The sequence below is a fragment of the Strongylocentrotus purpuratus genome, unplaced genomic scaffold (genome assembly GCF_000002235.5).
Source record: "Strongylocentrotus purpuratus isolate Spur 01 unplaced genomic scaffold, Spur_5.0 spur5_scaffold_1, whole genome shotgun sequence".
Lineage (NCBI taxonomy): Eukaryota > Metazoa > Echinodermata > Echinoidea > Camarodonta > Strongylocentrotidae > Strongylocentrotus > Strongylocentrotus purpuratus.
The window spans coordinates 8,611,923-8,631,834 of NW_022145594.1; the positions used below are offsets into that span (position 1 = coordinate 8,611,923).

Here is a 19,912-nt window from a genome sequence, read left to right on the forward strand (position 1 = left end):
AGAAAAAAGTGAAATTGCCATTAAAAATGTTGAATTTTATACATTGACCATTGTATTAAATGCATTTGCTAAAGCTATGGAGTGCATTTGGTGTTTAACTGTGTTTCTAAATATTTAATTACATTCAGTTTTGAAATCCTCTTCTGAGTAGAACAAGTTTTTGCAATCTGCATGTGTTCAGATTTAGAGAGTATTCTGACTATTAAGAAACATTTTATTTGCATGTTGTTTATTTCTTCATATTTACATGTACATCTTACACAATATGGTGAAGGTCTTATGTTTTTGACACGCATGAAATATTGTTCCATCTGTGGAAGAATAACATTAGGCCATCAACTCCCTGTCAAATAGGATCTGTAATGTAGATTGGAAAACCCCTCTGGTCTAAATGATTACTACATGTGTATTGGAAACAGATATGTTCATTATGACTCCATTACATGTGTGCATGGCAGATGAAGACTGAGGTCTTGCCAAAGGACACATCCAGACAGGGACTTGAACCACAAACCATACCATCCATTGGGTATCCTGTTTAAAGGAATTACTGTACTACTATCTAAACCTCATTACAACACTAACCAAATACAGTCAAACCTGTCTATTAAGGCCACCAAAGGGAAACACAAGAAGTGGCCACTTTAAACAGGTGGTGGTCATTCTAGCCAGGTTCTACAAAACACATTCCCTTCTACAGGGAGGCAATATGGGTGACTACAATAGAAAGGTGCCCTTTGTAGAGAGGTGGTCACTAAGACAGGTTTGACTGTAATAAGGCTTATTAGCATGGAACTCAAAATAAGATTTTGTAATTCATTTGGGTGGTTGGTCTCTGGCACATTTAACCAAATAATGAAGTTTGATATTCATAAATTCTAAGAAGTTGTTTGTTGATGTATCTAAATGTGATAATACTGGTACACTAGCAAAAGGTAATTGAGTTTAAAATGCTATGTTTGAAGTTCACTGGAATGTGTGACCCGTACTTCTCATATTATCAAGTACGCATGTGATAAACTTCCGCTTGTATGTGGCTTCAGTATCTACATAAATCATCTATAGACAATGAGGCATATTTTTGAGCTTCTTTGTGAGCTATTATTAGCCGGTAACGAGGTTAATGATTGTCCTTTCCCCAGAATATAGATCTATAATTACTTTCTCAGCAAAGTTGTGTAGGCATACAGTTCCCTCAGAGTTCACTTGTATAACTGTCTTACTTATGCATCCTCTGCGGCGTAACTCTATTCTTGATTTCTCACACCTTATCATTTGTTTCGAGAACATTTTCAATTATTCTTAAGGATATAAATTACCTGAAGGCATAGAATCAATGGGATTCATTGGATTGTAAGGAGCAGACAGCGTGTTAGTGAAACAGGCAGAACTTTTTTTCCTTGTAGAAAATATGTTTTACTCTTTGGAAGCTGCACATAGAGTTCAATTTTGTACCTTTTTACTCCCACTCTACTCGGCCTGTGGCAATTTATAGTTACAATAAGATGCCAGTGGTGGACTGCAATGGCATGGAAGAAACACTTTAATCAATGATCACTGTTGAGAATTTGTGTCATATCATTCATTCTTTATTCACTATGGAATGAAAGCGAATACTGTCACATTGTTTGGAATATATGGTACATGTGCTGTTCCATTAGTCATCCATAGCAGGGAAAGAGTTATAAACAAAAAACAAACTGACAAACAAAAACAAAAATTGTTCGTACTCAAATAGGCCATTTTCGTAATGTAACCAAATTTAATGCATACATGTAAGTCTTTGTAAATAGCCTTGATACAAATTATTTCATTCACCTGTTAAGAATAATAGTATTTCAGTTGACAGAATCCGAACTGCATACATTAGTTGTTGTTAGGTAGGACAAACATTATGGCTTGCCCTACCTAGCAACACTTAATATTTGCAGTTTGCATTCTGACTATTGAAATACTATTTTTTTTATCAGGTGAATGAAATAATTTGTATTGAGGCACTTCAAAAAGACTAATGCATTAAATTTGGTTACATTACGAAAATGGCCTATTGCTGAATGAACAGACTCAAACAGGAATTTTGATAACAATAATCTTTTGTGCATGGTTGATTTAGACACCACTCCAAGACCTTTGAGATGGGAGATGAAGCTGAAGATGAGCTCACTCAGTCACCTGATCCCAGCAGCCATGAACGATTCAGTCACATGACGTCACAGCTCAGTCTGGAGTACCAGCGTGTGTCCATCAGTGGGGAAGATATGAGTGGGGTGAGTATACTTTATCAGTAAAGAGAAGGAGCATTTCAGGGAAAGGTGATACAAAAGTTATGATTTTTTTTTCAGTACTTTTATGTTTTTATGATAGAATAACCGAAAAATAAGTCTCCTGAAAAAAAGATTGCTCTTCAAGAGCCCTCGCATTTGAAATATGACAAGAAATAGCTAAAGTGTTTTTGAGCATTTTTTTTGTAGTACCATATACAATTTCTGTGTACAGTGCTTGCAACTTTCAGCAAGACATATTCAATTCCGGATCATTGTGATGTATCCAAAACCTCACACTATACACCAATTCTTATACATGAAAATGTCATTACTAGGCTTCATTCATGAAAGTGGTACATCACTTATGAAGTGAGGAACGTCAAATACAAATTCATCTCACCTGAAGACCTACACCTCTTTGTCTCTTGTGGAAGCATTGTTGTTTACATTGTAGATTGTCCCTCAGATAGGACTGTGAACCCTATGATCTTGACCATATAACTCTTTACTTTTTCCAATCCTTAAGGTTCCACCTGAAGACCTTCACTTCGCTTCTATGTCCTTGGTGGAAGCGTTGTTGATCCGTGAGAAGTACATGGAGCTGGCTTCCCAGACCTTCCCCAGGACCACTACCTACTTCTTGAGACAGGTGGACCGGAAGCCTCTCAATCTGGATGAATCAAGCTCTGTTGAAGACGCTCACAGTAAGTATTCTGGGGAGTGTTTCACAAAGACTAAGAATCAACCTCTTTGCAACTGACCATCTTGACTGGTAAATGATACAGCAGGGGAGTGTTTTTACAAAGACTAAGATCGACTTTAAGTTGGACTTAAATATTGCAGGCCATTCATGCCACTGGTTGCTCTCCCTATTGGTCGATCAATTATGATCTTTAGATAACATTTTTTCCTTCAATAATGAACTATCAACAAAATGTAAATTCTGTAGATTTGTGACCATGATTTGTACGTCCCTTGAGAGATAAATGCCAGTAACAGTGAGAGCAAACAGTGGCATGAATGGCCTGCCATAGTTAAATCGATTTTAGTCTTTGTAAAACACTCCCCTGCTGTAGCATTTACCAGTCAGGATGGTCAGTTGCAAAGAGGTTGATTCCTTTAGAGTATCAGAGCCAGTCCAGAAATAGTCATCCCATTTTACCCATAAGGTCCAACCTCTTAAAGCTACCTAGACCATTTCACTCATTGATTAAAATGTTGTCAGCCCACAGTGGTTTAGCCCAAGAGCTCCTGAAACAGACCCCAATGTTGGGTCCATTTCACCCATCTATCTAGCCCATGCTACTTTGTCAGTAGGAGCTAGGAAGTAGTTTGACTGGACATTACAAAACACAACAATGACAGAAATTTCTGTCAGATGGTTTTTCAGATATGCCTCAACAATTATGTTTAAGGTTACCCTTTAAATCTCACATATTATGTTAAAAGCAAGAGTTATCACTGTACATTGGAAAGTATTCTTTTTCATGATAAGAAATCAAATTGTGAAGGTGATATAAGAATCCCCAGAAGAAAAGAAAAAAACAATCAAAGTGCCTTTGGCCAAGCTTTGCTGCCCACAAATACTCTGGCTGTATAGACAAATTAGTCCCTGCATTCCAAGCCTGCATGTAATAACTCAAAAGTGTAATTCAGCTCTGTGCTATAGTGCAATCGTGAGCATTTAGTTTTCTTGAGGTGCATCAAGATATAATATGATTTCATTAATATGTTATGATATTGTGAAAAATTGTTTTGCTCTTTCAAAGTAGCCAACAAATCTTATCTGGAAAATGTAAACACACCAATGTAACTATCTTTACCTCTTTGACAAGACAGAATAGAATGGAGGAGCTGCAAGTAGCTGGGTAATTAACACAATAATAGTAAATTTCAGCATGGCATTCACACAGCCCAGGTACCTAGCAAGTGCCTCTATTTCTCTTTTGATAAACTAAACTTCTATTATTTGATTGAAACTGTCCATGTTTGCTGACTTGTTATGATCTAATTTTAAAAGATGCGGTTCGATTTCTATTTAAATGTTAAATGGTACCTACAGCTTTGCATGATGAAAACTCATTTGAAGGAATGTGATATCTAGGGCAAAGATGCACCATTATTAATTGTTATGTTTCTGCATTGTATTAGTAAGTAAGATGAAGCCTAAGAACCAGGAGAAGGCTAAAAGCCCCGACAAAGAAATCCAGTGTAAGTTTGTTTGTGTGAACCCTCTTTTTGTGTCACTGAACTGCTGTCATGGAACTTTACCTCAACTACCAACAATCTGGTCTGACCTTAGCTAGAACAAATCTGTGCACATGGCTTTTCCCCCATTTCCTGTGATGTGCTTCTTCCTAATGTGAATTATTGCACAAGTTTCTAATATTCTTCTTTTGAGGATAAAAATCAAATATGGCTCTTTGAAAAGTACAAATTCTTGCCTTTTTCTTATTTCTAAAAAAGTGAAACCAGAATCTTATGGTTGATTTTTGTGGTGAATGTTGTGCTCTTTCATTACTACCCATTTCATTGAACGTTTTGAAGGGTTTATATATGATCTACATGTATATGATTGTATGTAGGTCTTTACCTGTAGAAACCAAGAAACAAGATGAAATAGTAAACATTTAACTAATTACAGAATTCACAGTTTGAGTCTGGAAACAACAATTGTTATATCCCAGTGCTATTATTCCATTGATTTGTAAGCTAACTTACATGAGCATGAGCCAACTTTGACCTAAATTAGGTGAACTGTTGCAAGTCTACATATGTACTTATGATGGTTGTTATTAACTATGTTGAATACCCATTTCACCGGATTCATTGTTTGTTAACATTTATCTATCATAATTCATTTGATACCTCATGTAAAATGTTTATTGAGATAATCATTGAACACGCAGCTGATAGGTGAAATTGTTCAAGTTACAGAGTAAGAAGTACATGGCATAAAAGTACATTAATGAAACATTAAAAGATATAGAAAACTAAACAAGTATTGAGTATATTTAAATACGATTCGCAAGACAATTTTTTATTTTCAATACAAAATTGCCATAAATTTGTTTTGAGTCAAATTGAAATAGTGTGTAAAGTGCACCACACACCTTGACCTAACTGTAATTAGATAAATTTTAATGATATTTGAAGGGATTTTTTAGTTTTTCAAACTGATAAGAAGCCCAAAGGCTGATTGCCAAGTCAGCAGTCTTCTAACGTGTCCATTTTACTGTAACTTGAAGCTTGTCATACCTTTGCTCTTACTAGAAAACTCATAATACCTCCAAAAAATAATTCTACTCTTCTTTGGTTTAATTTTCAAGACCTTAGAATGTTGTGCATGTATTGAATCCTATTTGGACATGTTACTAGACCCTATAGTTCCTGTATTGTTAGCCTTGAGTTGGCTATAGAACATGAGCTATTGTCATCATGTTAGTAGTTTGGCATCTAAAGCATGTTGATACAATCAGACAAAGTTTTGTTTGCCTCATCTTAATGACAGACACAATTATCACATATGTTTCTGTTCAATTTTCTCTGTGTAAGGATGTCTAACTTTCCCTATCACTCCAGTGCAGTTTATCTGTGGTTGTTTTAACATGATTGTGTTGAGAATTACCGTTCTTGATTAATACGAAAAGCCCAAGTGTGAAATGCTTCATGTGTGCTATGCTGGGTGCTTCGGTCTTTTTAAAGGTGGTGTGTCCCTTTTGCAGGCTGAAAATATTAACTTGGGTAAATCCTATGGTAAACAAGAGATAATAAACAATGAACACCAAGAACCGGAAATTAGCCTTGATATGTATGTGTGTTTTAAAACAGCTTTGCATTTCTCATCTCTCAGAAACGTGATTCTGGCTCTATGTCACGTTCAATACGCACTTTTTTTCGGCGTTTCAATATACCCATATCTAAATATGTTTAAAAAACAGGCTTGCATTTATCTCCATGAAAATTTGTCTGAAACACGTTTTAAAAAAGCTGATTCTATGCAAAAAAAGGTATTATAAATGCACCCTTGGCCGTGCACATTTGACAAGGAAAGCTAGACAGCTCGATTATCCGTTACACACCTGTACTTTGTCCGTCTCTTTTAAACAGATCATCCTATCAACGCTCCGTCTAAGTCGGACCCGTTTGAGATTATCCGTTACACACCTGTTCTTTGTCTGTCTCTTTTAAACAGATCATCCTATCAACGCTCCGTCTAAGTCGGACCCGTTTGAGATTATCTGTTACACACCTGTACTTTGTCTCTTTTAAACAGATCATCCTATCAATGCTCCGTCTAAGTCGGACCCGTTTGAGATGGAGCTTCCTGATGCGATCAGTTGTGAGTTGAAGCTGATGGAAGGTGTGATGAGAGTCTTTGAGAATCAGGAGAAGCTAGAGAAGAATGAGCCCATTGAGCTGGCCTACCCGGACAGGTCTACGTTCCTTATTGATAGCAACAAGATGCTTGCTCTCATTGCTAATGGACCCATGTGAGTTTGGAGCAGTTAAGCACCCTTGTCCGATTATGTTCCATTTTGCTATGAAAATGAAAAAGATTGAGGCGCATCATTGTTATTTCATTAAGGATAACAAAATTTATATTCCACATACTAAGAATCTTGCTCTACGATTGGTCAAAAGTAAATCACGTGATGAAAGATAGTTAGCCCATCATTGATGGGAGAAGAAAAGTTTGTTGCACTGTGTAGATAGTAGTACTAGAGAGAGAGAGAGAGAGAGGGGGGGAGAGAAAGAGAGAGAGCAAGGTTGGACATTCTGAACAGATTGACTGTTTGTCATCAGGCTCCATTAGACAGTAACTTAAACATTTATCCATTTCCTCTGCAGTAAATCGTTCTCCTATCGGCGCCTGTCCTACCTATCCTCTAAATTTCATCTTCACAACCTCCTGAATGAGATGAAGGAACTAGCAGCTCAGAAGAGTGTGCCGCACAGGGACTTCTACAACCTCAGAAAGGTACTTCTCCCTCCTATCCATTTTATATTACTAGTATACAAATGATGCATGCTCATGAGTTCATTATACGATCTATCCGCACTCGAGTTGAGGCTGTGTGTATCTATTGCATGAAGCTGTTAGGCTGAGTGCGATAGATACACACAGCATCAACGAGGGCGGTTAGATTGTATAATGAACGAATAAAAACATGCATCATTTGTTTTTTACTACGGAACTCCTAGGTCCTTGTTATTTGATGTAAAGGATTGAATTTAAGATTGTTTCGTGACAGTATGGCTGACAAATAAATCTCGAGTTTGATAGGCTTAATTTAGCGCGCACACATAGATAAGCGCACTTACCTCTATACGCATGGACGTAAAGTGCTGCACAAGAATAGGCCCACTATTGCACGCTTTTTCATGAAAAAACGTGGGTTAGTCTCAGCAAATGAATCACACTGTGACTGCACATGACCAATCATTTGATTAGGATCTAGGAGTGAGTTGTATAATACCATTTATCTTGTGGCAAAGGCAACCATTCAGTCTAACATCCCATTCATTCCCTAATCTATGTATATCAACCCGTTACCTTTTGGAAGCAGGGGGCCCTGTATTAAAATGAACCAATCATCCAAAAACTATTTTGTTTTGTAAGTAAGTAGTTCAAATATTACTTTCATAAAGATATTTAGCAAGATTAGATGCACTCTCAATTAACATAAAGGTGACTTGTGAATAGACTACTTGTCCCACATGCTCGTTTAAAATAGGGCCTGCATGGAACTCAACTCTGACTTGGGTTCCAAAGGCATTGTTTTGTTATTCTGTATTTTTTTCATACTCCTTATCCGTTAGCTCATCGAAAGCCTGATCAGTTTAAAAAAAAAAAATTCTAGCCGTACATAAATTATTTTTTAGGTGATCGGTACACTTTAAACCTATGAGAATGAATGAATGATTTATCCATATAACAATGGTCTTCTTCAGGAAAATAAAAGAAAGATAAAGGGTAATAGAAATACCCTTCACAGCAACTTCACAGCAACTTCACGTGCTTGGATGATCGTGAATTGACTTTCAGTTTGGAAGTAAACTTTTCATTTCTGATTCGATTGTAGGTTGATACTCACGTTCACGCAGCATCGTGCATGAATCAGAAGCATCTTCTCCGCTTCATCAAGAAGAAGATGAAAACCGAAGCATCACGAGAGGTCTACTTTGACAAGAAACTTGGACGGGCGCTGACACTCAAAGAGGTCAGTATATGTTCAGTCAAACCTGCTTTAGTGATCACCTGTCTACAAAGACCACACTTTTTGTTTCCCTTGAAAGTGGTAGCTCATTGAAACATGTACTAAAGGAACCTGTCTACAAAGACCACCTGTCTTCAGAGACCACTTTTTGTGTTTTCCTTGGGCGGTCGCTATAGACAGGTTTGACTGTACCATATTCTAGTTATTATAAAGATAATAATTGCACAATCCCATTTAGCACAAATTGATTAAATATGATTCAGTCTCCATCCCCACACACTCACACAAAAACACACATACAAAACACTGCATACACACATACCTACAGGAAATACTGTATTGCTACAAATTTTCAATTAGGTATTTTGTGACAAAGCTTTATAAAACAGGATGAAGTTGAACTTAATTTTATAGAAGTAGGGAATTGGTTCCATTTCTTCACGCTATGTTATGCTGATCAAGCAACTTGTCAGACTTTCTCCTTTGATTCTCTCTTACTTACAGGTGTTTGACAGCATGAATCTCAATGCATATGACATAAATGTAGATATGCTGGACGTACATGCCGTAAGTATTCATTTCTAGACATTACTGTCACATAACATTGATGTATTAAAGCCACACTGCACTACTTATAGCTACTTGTGCCATCTATATAGCAAACAATGCCTAAGTGGTTACCATTGGCCCCCCATGATCCTCTTTTTCTTATGTTAGATGAGAGCTGATTTGATGAGATAACCACCTGTCAGTGACCTTGCAGGGAGGTCTAAACCCCTGGCTAAACTAGTACAGAGGGGCTTTAAATGACTGTCAGGGTCTGTACGGAGGGGCCAGTCCCTCAATAGGGAAAAAACATTATGGCTTGCTCTACCTAACAACACATAATATATGCAATTTGCATTCTGACAATTGAAAATTCATTCCTTGCAATGATAATGTAGTGAATGTACATGTAGTGTAAAATCTTACCAGAGACCCTTGAATTTCTTATTCAAAAATAATGAAATTGGGATGATATTAAACATACAAATTTTGATTTCTGTTCCATGTCTTTACAGAACATTACCGGTACTTTGAGTTTTAAAAAGACATTGCTATTTTTTCCACAAGTGAATAACTCTGCTCTCCTCTAGATTATTTGTATAGAATGTCCACCGAATATATTGTTTACAAAATACATTGTTTACAATATGCATTGTTTACAAGCTTACAAAATGCATTATTTGTCTATATCAGGATCGCAACACGTTTCATCGGTTTGACAAGTTCAACTCTAAGTACAACCCAATCGGAGAGAGTAAGCTGAGAGAGATCTTCATCAAGACTGATAACTTCATCGGAGGAGAATACTTTGCTCAGCTCATCAAGGTAATCACATAGTCTTATCAGGGTACAATACAGAGAATATTTAAAAAGAAAAAATATTTAAATTCCTTAGATCGGCAACACATTGAGAGGTCAAAATCATTAAGTTTTTTCTAAAAATCAAAGTTGACAATTTTCCAACTTTTCAACCAAGTTCGTACCCGGGTATATTGTTTGTATAGATAATGTATATACAGCAGAGATGTTTATGCATCATTACCTCTATAGCGAAATTACTTATGTTAGCAAGGAAGTGATCATCACAACCAAAAGTGCACATTCAGAAGGAAATATAATTACATGTGTTATAAAGAATAAGATTATACCATTGTATCCATAAGATACTTTGAAGAGTAGAGCACGCATGGACTGTTTCATACGTCTTCAAGAGATTGGAGATTAACTCATTGTTGTATAACAGATATACCTATGTTGATCCTGGATCATTCCCTTCTGCCTGTAGGGGGTAGGAGCAGATTTTAAATGTCACACATTGACACCTGGGCCCTGTGTTATAAAGAGCCCCCATTGAATCAAGTCAATCACAACTTAAAATGAATTGCAACTTAAAATGAATTACTACTGTGTACTTAAGAGATATGAATTGTGATTATTTTTCAAGTTGCAATCAATTTGAATCAATCTCAAATCTTGAGAAGACTGGGGCCCTGGATTTGTCTTCTTTTCACAATGAATGTAGAAGTACCAGCAAACTTCAATGAGTCACAGTACACAAACACATTTACAATATGTTATGAGCTGACCCCCATTGACCCTGGAATATTCCATTCTGTCCATAGGAGGTAGCAGCAGACTTGGAAGAGTCCAAGTACCAGAATGCAGAGTACAGACTGTCCATCTATGGACGTAACCGCAATGAATGGGACAACCTTGCTAAATGGGCCGTCAAGCATCATGTCTACTCTGATAACATCCGCTGGCTCATACAGGTCCCGAGACTATAGTAAGTCAATGTGGCAAAAGCAGAGAGACATGTGTAGATCTGGGGAGTGTTTCACAAAGACTAAGATCACTGAAGTTGGACTTAACCTTGGCAGGTCTTTCATGCCAATATTTTCTCTCATCATTTACTGACAATGGTTTCTCAAGGGACGTACCATCGTGTTCACAAATCTACAAAATTTAAATTTTTTGATAAAAAGACGGAAAAGACATTATCTGAAGATCATAATGGGGACAGCAAACAGTGACATAAACTGCCTGTCATAGTTAAGTCCAACTTTAAGTAGATCTTAGTCTTTGTGAAACACTCCCCTGGTTATCACTATTGGGTTTTGTGCATGGGTATCTTTGCCTCAGATTCTAACAAAATCCTGGATGCAATCATAAATTATAAGGTCAGCCAGGAATCGCATGACTTTTACAAGCTGATCACCAGTCTGATTATCAAGATATTTGTGATTGGAATTAGAAATGTAAAAAAAACTGTTTGCCGAACAGTTTTGAACAGCACTACAGTCTATTGAGGGAAATGAGTATGGTAAAACTGGTCACTTAATATTTTACTTTTTTGAAGCACTTCATGATCATTTTGAAGCGCAATCTTTTTAGGGCTTCAATATTACACCATATCAAAGATAATGGTATTACGTAGGGCCATGCATCTCAGATTTGTCAAAACTGGAAACATTGTCAAACCATTGTTAAACAATGCCTTTAACATGTATGACTTGACACAGGTAGACCGCAACTATTATTGTCCGTTACTTGTGCATGTCATATCACATTTCCAGACCTCTCTGATGTTCTGTTTGGGTATAGAATCTCTCACAGTAATTTCATTCCTCTCATCTTGATTTGACCCTTGACCCTTTGCAGCGATGTGTACAAGTCCAACAAGCTGGTGTCCAACTTTGGTGACCTCCTGGACAACCTGTTTGGACCTCTCTTTGAGGTGACCAGGGACCCCAGCTCTCATCCAGACCTTCACAAGTTCCTCAAATATGTAAGTATTCACTCTAGAGACATCCAAGTCTGTAGAAATCTTTCAATATTTTTTGACAATGTTGAAGATTTGAACAGCATGATGGTGATGATGATGATGATGGTGATGGTGATGGTGATGATGATGATGGTGATGATGATGATGATGGTGATGATGATGATGATGATGATGATGGTGATGATGATGATGATGATGATGATGATGGTGATGATGATGATGATGATGATGATGATGATGGTGATGATGATGATGATGATGATGATGATGGTCATCTTCATCATCATCATCATCATCATGCCACTGTTTGATCTCACCATTATGATCTTTATGTAATATTTTTTCCTTCAATAATGGATCATCACAAAATGTAAATGCTGTAGATATGTGACCATGATTTGTACATCCCTTGAAAGACCAATACCAGTAAATATTTAGAGCAAAAAGTGGCATGAAGGGCCTGCCATAGTTAAGTCTTACTTGAAGTAGATTTTAGTCTTTGTGAAACACCCCCCTGGATTACTCCCTCTCTCTCTCTCTCTCTCTCTCTCTCTCTCTCTCTCTCTCTCTCTCCTTCTCCATCTTTCTCTCTCTCTCTCTCTCTCTCTCTGTCTCTGTCTCTTGCTAGGTGTCTGGGTTTGACAGTGTAGATGATGAGTCCAAGCCTGAGGACCTGATCTTCTCAGCAGACAGCCCAGAGCCAGAGAACTGGAGTGGTATTCACAACCCACCCTACAGCTACTACCTCTACTACATGTACTCTAACATCGTAGTCCTCAACAACTTCAGAAGGTAAGACCAATCATGTGAACCGGGTACAGGCACATTGGAAGACTATTGGGGCGTTGCAAGAAAGTTGCGATTGATTGCAAGTTGCACTGATATTTGCAACCGATTGCAACTCAACTTTCTTGCAACACCCCACTAGTCTCCTAAATTTCATATCATTTTGTTGGGATTAAAGTTTCAACAATTAAATTAAGTTAACTAGATCTAGCTTTTATACTCCCCCTCTCTCTCTCTCTCTCTCTTACTAATGGAGCATTGCAAAAAAGTCGAGTTGCGATCTACTGCAGGTTTGCAATTAATCGCAAGACTTGCGCTTGATTTTGGGAATTTGCAATTCATTTCAACTTTCTTGCAGTGCCCCGTAAGATGTATGAAGTTGAAACGGTATGTATGTAGGCAAGCTTGCCTGCTGATTACAAGCTTATGATTTTAATGATCAAAGCATTTGAACTTCATAACAACTTAGAACACCACTTTTTTTAATATAATGTGCAAAGAACACAATAAAGATACACACACATTTTTTTAGAGGATAACATGAACACATTTTTGTCAAGATCTCACTGTCATGAAACTAGGCCAGTTCATACTCTAAATAAATCCTCTGTTGTTTTACTTTAAATCAATCAGAGAGCTTAACATGAACATATTTGTATTGAGACCTCATTGTGGTGAGCTACTCCAGTCCTTCCCAGTTTTACTATGAATCGTTCAGAGAGCTTAACATGAACATATTTGTATTGAGACCTCATTGTGGTGAGCTGATCCAGTCCTTCCCAGTTTTACTATGAATCGTTCAGAGAGCATTTGTATTGAGACCTCATTGTGGTGAGCTGATCTAGTCCTTCCCAGTTTTACTATGAATTGTTCAGAGAGCTTAACATGAACACAGTTGTATTGAGACCTGACTGCAGCGAAGCAGGTCTAGTTCATAGTCAAATGTAAAACCAGTTCATACTCTAAATAAATATGCTACTGCTTTACTTTTTATCAATCAGAGAGCGTAACATGAACACGTTTGTCCTGAGACCTCCCTGTGGTGAAGTTGGTCCTGTTCATACTCTAAATATATCTATTACTGTTTTACGTTTAATCATTCAGAGAGTACATGAACATGTTTGTGCTGAGACCTCCCTGTGGTGAAGTTGGTCCTGTTCATACTCTAAATAACTCTTTTACTGTTTTATGTTTAATCATTCAGAGAGCGTAACATGAACATGTTTGTCCTGAGACCTCACTGTGGTGAAGTTGGTCCTGTTCATACTCTAATAACTCTTTTACTGTTTTACGTTTGATCATTCAGAGAGCGTAACATGAACAAGTTTGTGCTGAGACCTCCCTGTGGTGAAGTTGGTCCTGTTCATACTCTAATAACTCTTTTACTGTTTTACGTTTAATCATTCAGAGAGCGTAACATGAACATGTTTGTCCTGAGACATCCCTGTGGTGAAGTTGGTCCTGTTCATACTCTAAATAAATCTTTTATTGTTTTACGTTTGATCATTCAGAGAGCGTAACATGAACATGTTTGTCCTGAGACCTCCCTGTGGTGAAGTTGGTCCTGTTCATACTCTAATAACTCTTTTACTGTTTTACGTTTAATCATTCAGAGAGCGTAACATGAACATGTTTGTCCTGAGACATCCCTGTGGTGAAGTTGGTCCTGTTCATACTCTAAATAAATCTTTTATTGTTTTACGTTTGATCATTCAGAGAGCGTAACATGAACATGTTTGTCCTGAGACCTCCCTGTGGTGAAGTTGGTCCTGTTCATACTCTAAATAACTCTTTTACTGTTTTACGTTTGATCATTCAGAGAGCGTAACATGAACATGTTTGTCCTGAGACCTCCCCTGCGATGAAGCAGGTCCAGTTCATACTCTAAATAACTCTTTTATTGTTTTACGTTTGATCATTCAGAGAGCGTAACATGAACATGTTTGTCCTGAGACCTCCCTGTCGTGAAGTTGGTCCTGTTCATACTCTAAATAACTCTTTTACTGTTTTACGTTTGATCATTCAGAGAGCGTAACATGAACATGTTTGTCCTGAGACCTCCCCTGCGATGAAGCGGGTCCAGTTCATACTCTAAATAACTCTTTTATTGTTTTACGTTTGATCATTCAGAGAGCGTAACATGAACATGTTTGTCCTGAGACCTCACTGTGGTGAAGTTGGTCCTGTTCATACTCTAAATAACTCTTTTACTGTTTTACGTTTGATCATTCAGAGAGCGTAACATGAACATGTTTGTCCTGAGACCTCACTGTGGTGAAGCGGGTCCAGTTCATCATCTTGTAACGTCCTTCATGCTGGCTGAGAACATCTCTCATGGCTTGCTACTCAGAAAGGTACAAAGATTCCATCCAATTTTTTTTGGTATTAGTACCAAGAAAGACTGTGTTAGGCCTGTTGGCTATGAAAAGAAAACCTATTCAATCAACAATCTGTTTTTAGGCCAGAATAAGTTTCTTAAATCTTAACAATTGATCAAATTTAGCACTTTTCAACAAAATAGACAATGTAGCCTTTTTCTTTACAAACCTTTCCATGCTTGTGTAACGTGTGTTTAAACTTTTGCATGAATCCATTGCTCTCTGCCTGGGATCCTTAGGTACAGTTTCTTGGCACAATAAAAACAACGACTGACATAAATTTTGAATGTATTTTGAATTATTTATGAATCTGTAATTAGCAGCACCCTCTACATCTTCTGACAGAATACCGGTAGTGACATTTTACCTTGAGTAATTTCATTTCGAGTTCTTGCTACTGTTTTCATCAGCCTCACCATACAAATTTTGCTGGGAAACCGCCTACTAATTTATATATTTAGTAAATTAATATATCTATTTGGACCTGATAGATATCATGCATGTGTCCCGTCAGTCCCATATACATCTTTCTGTGTACAGTGTTTGTAACTTTACTAAGACTAGGCCAAATTTCTCATCATTTTGATGATTCCAGAACCTTGCAGTACACACCAATACTTATATGCTAGATGATCAACCTTTTCTGATCGATTCCACAACGTTTCTTGCACAATGCAATCGCATGACCAGAACTGGTCTTTACCTTTAACTTCTTACTCTTGTGTTTCTCCCCAGTCACCAGTGTTGCAGTACCTGTACTTCCTGAGTCAGATCGGTATTGCCATGTCACCTCTCAGCAACAATTCTCTCTTTCTCAACTACCATCGTAACCCGCTCCCAGAGTTCCATGCGCGTGGTCTCTGTGTCTCCATCTCCACCGACGACCCTCTTCAGTTCCACTTCACTAAGGTATAGTCAACTAACATTTTATTTGATTTATTTATTTATTTCTGTTTGATTTTCTTTTTCTTTTGCATTTTTACAAATATATAACAAACAAATCATTGCAAATGTTATACATGACAAAATGTATATAGAGAATAAAGCTGTAATTGGCTGTAACTAATCAAAAACATCAAACAAGAGGGTTGACAAAGTAAGCAAAGCTTGATAGCATGACTACCCTCAAGGGATACATAACAATACAAATATGGAGAAAAAAATATTGGTAAAAGGGGAAAGAGAGAGAGAAAAAAAGAAAGAAAGAGGGGGTGTACATCAAGATTTACAGATGTAAGTGGTAGTTGGATATAACTCATCTCAATTTTCCTCTTTAAGTTGCTCATAATATTAACAATTACAATCATGGGAGGAACAAACAGCAAGAAATAAAAACAAGAGTTGAATGCCCTTTAGTAGTTATTTTTAAAAACTTTCTTGAAGTACTTCATGATCATTTTGAAGCACAATTTGTTTAGGGCTTCAATATAACACCATATCACAGACTCTGATAAGACGTAGGGCCATGCATCTCCGATTGTAAAACCGTCAACATTGTTAAAGAATGCCTTTAAGAACTCTCGTTATGATCTGTCTTTCAGGAGCCGTTGATGGAGGAGTACAGCATTGCAGTACAGGTCTGGAAGCTTACTACGTGTGATATGTGTGAGCTTGCACGTAACAGTGTCGTCATGAGTGGATTCGATAATGACGTAAGTTTGATAGGAATTAAATTGTTTAAATGCATATGGAGTGACATAAAGTGAAGACCAGGGGGGTGTTTCACAAAGACTAAGATCAACTTTAATTTGGACTTAACTATGGCAGGCCATTCATGCCACTGTTTGCTCTCACCGTTTACTGGCATTGGTCTCTCAAGGGATGTACAAATCATGGTCACATATCTACAGAATTTACATTTTTTGAGAAATCTTTATGGAAGAAAAAAATATTAGCCAAAGATCATAATGGTGAGAGAAAACAGTGGCATGAACAGGCTGCCATAGTTAACTGAAAGGGAAGGTAGCATGACGAGACTTCATGTCTTTCCCGTGGCCTGACTCTGGGCCAATCAGGTATAATATGATTACGAAGGACGCGACCGCAGTATTCACATGCAACATACGCGAAACCGAAGCGTGAGGAGAACTTCAGTCTGTTTCGCGAACTCTAGCGCCCTGGTCGTTAATCAAGTCCATTCGTTTATGCGCAGTGTTGCAAAAAAAGTCATAGATGGCATTAACCAGTATTTGCCTTGCTACACCCCCTTTAATTCCCCTTTATCAATACTAACCAAAGTCTATGAAATCTCTGTTGGCAAGCACTGTTGGGAGAGATTCCTTGAGAAAGAATACTGTAGCCTCAATGATGAAAATCAACTCTATGATCATTGATCTGCTTATATAAGAAACACGTATGATTTGAGTACAGGCTAATGTCTATCTTATTACATCCCATTCTATCCCATTCTTTCATAATTCATTGCAGTGTTTCAGTGCTTGATAATCCAATTACATGCTCATCAAAAATTCTTTTATAACCAAAGAGAAAAGTAAAGGAAAACAAATATAACAAGACAAAAACAAAAATTCAAATAAAACTTGATAATTTACATAGCAGTTTGGCCACAAAATTAGAAATTAAACCGCTTAGAGGCAATTTGCAATTTGCGGTATACAAATATCTTATTTTATTTTAATGTGCAACATGATACTAAACTTTTAACTTTCTTTGCTTTGTTGTATAGACTAAAGACCACTGGCTTGGGCCTAACCATCGCAAGGAGGGGCCAGCAGGTAACGAGATCACCCGTACCAATGTACCTGACATCCGAGTAGCATTCCGCCATGAGACGCTGTGTGGCGAGCTCTTGACCATCTGTAGAGCGGCTCAAGACAAGAGTGAACATTTCGCAGCTCTCCCAAAGAACTTCTAGTTGATGAGAACCAACAGATGCATTGTGTAGAAAACTCCTTGCTATCTGTGGAGTCACACAATACCAGATTGGGAGAACCTTCCAAGAAGAATGGGAGACATTGTATGGAAAGCTCATTTCTGTTCCTTTGATCATTGCAAGACCAGACAGAATGTCTTTCCAGAACTCTCCAAAAAGTTCTGGGAGACTAGAAATGAGTGATTCAGTATGCTGAGAGCACTGGCTCATTTGTTTTAGGGAACAGCATCAAATCAAATGGACTGTTAGGTCAGAACTATGGGAAAAGTTCAGGAAGACTAGGAGTAAACCAAAAAGTCTACTTCTGACCACCTTAAGAGCAGTGGGGGAATAAATGATCACCTCCCAGTTCTCCCCAAGAAGCCCCGGAAGAAAATCCAAAGTCAGAACAGAGGCGTTACGCGTAGAGCTTCCCAATACCTGTGGAGTGACCCAAAGACAACATGGTCTGACCTTCAGGACCCTTAATTAAAGGAGCTGTTTGGAAGTCTTTGACACTGCTGCTTGAGATTATTACCACTTTCTGATGATCATTAGGTGGTCCTACAATGATCCAGCTTTCTTTCGTTGATCTTTGGGTCCTTATTTCCAGCGACCGTTCATTTTCTTTTGTTTCTCATGCCTGTCAGCTGATGATGATCAATGGCTGTTTGTAAAAAAATGTTGTTCAGTCTCTGTTACTTTTATTCTTGTGTCTGGCATTGAGAACAGTAGACTTATCTAAATCACTACAATTCATTCATACTTGTCACATTTTGAAATCTATATTTGATGTTTTACTTGATGATTATGTACTTATTTTTGTCATTCCATTTTACACCTACATTTTGTTGTTCACATTTTACTTGGCATTTCCCTTTTGATGTACTTGTTGTTTACACTACCGGGTATTTTAGCTCTTTATGCACCGAGAAATTTGAGACGTAATGGTTGAAGCTACTCTCCATTTGGTATTTGGTTTATTCTACAGCATCATTGTATTGGCCTATATGCACAAAGAAATGACATCATTTACAAGTCATGTTCAGTCCTCTCAACTTCTTTATTAGCCAATCACAAACAAGGTATCAACTGGTCCTCTTGAAAGGTTTGACAGTCTACTCCTGATTGGCTAGGGACATAGAGTTGGATCCATCATAGCTGAAATGTATCAAAAGCCTTGTTAAGATAGGTAGTTTGTCATATTTCCCCTTCAATGCTCTTTCCTATTATTACGTCTTAGTAACACAGATAGTGCAATAAGGCATTGGTCATATGCTCCATGCAATTTAAGAAATGTTAGGAGACTATATGAAGGTGCTGACTTTTAGATGTTATGTATTTCACGGACTCGTTCAAATATAACCTGCTATTCCTGTTCATAATTTCAACATGTTCAATTCCTTAAAAATTATGCAAATGTACATATCGTCCCTTATTTTTACGAAGTGACGGTAGTGAGGAAAATCGTCACTCAAAGTGAATGCAATTTTTTTCACTACCGTCACTACATGAAAACAGCGACGATATATATCAATATCATAGGTGTTAAACGGAATTCTTTATGAAGCTCTTATCGATTAGTTTCTTCACAGTTTGTATTCATTATTTACGGTATGAGGGTTCGTGTACATGTTGAGGTGTGGACCGGACTGGATCACATGGTTTGCGGTTCAAATCCCGCCTCAGCACTAATGTCCTTTGGCAAGACATTGATCTACATTTGCCACTCTCCACCCAGGTGTAGTAAATGGGTACCTGTTAGGAAGTTATTCCTTGAATGCTTTGAGCATCTCAGAGCAGCTGGGCTAAAGCCAGAATAATACTACTTTGTGGATGCCTTGAGCATCCCCTGGGATGGATACATACCAATATAAATGGAGATTTATATTAGTATTAATACAAAAGTTCTGTTCATTTGTATCCAAATATCAGATCTTTTCCATTTCTTATTTGATTTATATTCTCTCTGTATATACCACTATGCTTCTAAAGGTAGATGTATTTGATAGACATGAAGCGATTTTAACTGTAGAGGTGCCTATTCTAATATCATCTGT

At 37.5% G+C, this 19,912-nt stretch overlaps 1 protein-coding gene across 4 annotated transcripts in view; it reads left to right on the top strand.

Annotated features, from left to right (window-relative positions):
* The window catches only part of LOC587814 (AMP deaminase 2), a 40,189-nt gene extending 20,596 nt beyond the window's left edge, over positions 1–19,593 (top strand). For 3 of the 4 annotated variants that reach the window (XM_030977610.1, XM_030977611.1, XM_030977613.1), the window contains 14 exons: positions 2,114–2,267; positions 2,791–2,968; positions 6,541–6,757; positions 7,116–7,245; positions 8,351–8,488; positions 8,990–9,052; positions 9,725–9,856; positions 10,654–10,817; positions 11,693–11,819; positions 12,445–12,608; positions 14,836–14,956; positions 15,716–15,889; positions 16,522–16,632; positions 17,667–19,593. In XM_030977610.1, the coding sequence (XP_030833470.1) occupies positions 2,114–2,267; positions 2,791–2,968; positions 6,541–6,757; positions 7,116–7,245; positions 8,351–8,488; positions 8,990–9,052; positions 9,725–9,856; positions 10,654–10,817; positions 11,693–11,819; positions 12,445–12,608; positions 14,836–14,956; positions 15,716–15,889; positions 16,522–16,632; positions 17,667–17,855 (2,062 nt within the window). In that variant the 3' untranslated portion in view covers positions 17,856–19,593. Of the gene's footprint in view, positions 1–2,113; positions 2,268–2,790; positions 2,969–6,540; positions 6,758–7,115; positions 7,246–8,350; positions 8,489–8,989; positions 9,053–9,724; positions 9,857–10,653; positions 10,818–11,692; positions 11,820–12,444; positions 12,609–13,806; positions 14,288–14,835; positions 14,957–15,715; positions 15,890–16,521; positions 16,633–17,666 lie in introns of those variants that run through there. The other variant, XM_030977612.1, reaches the window with a different exon arrangement.
* Positions 19,594–19,912: the final 319 nt, after the last annotated feature.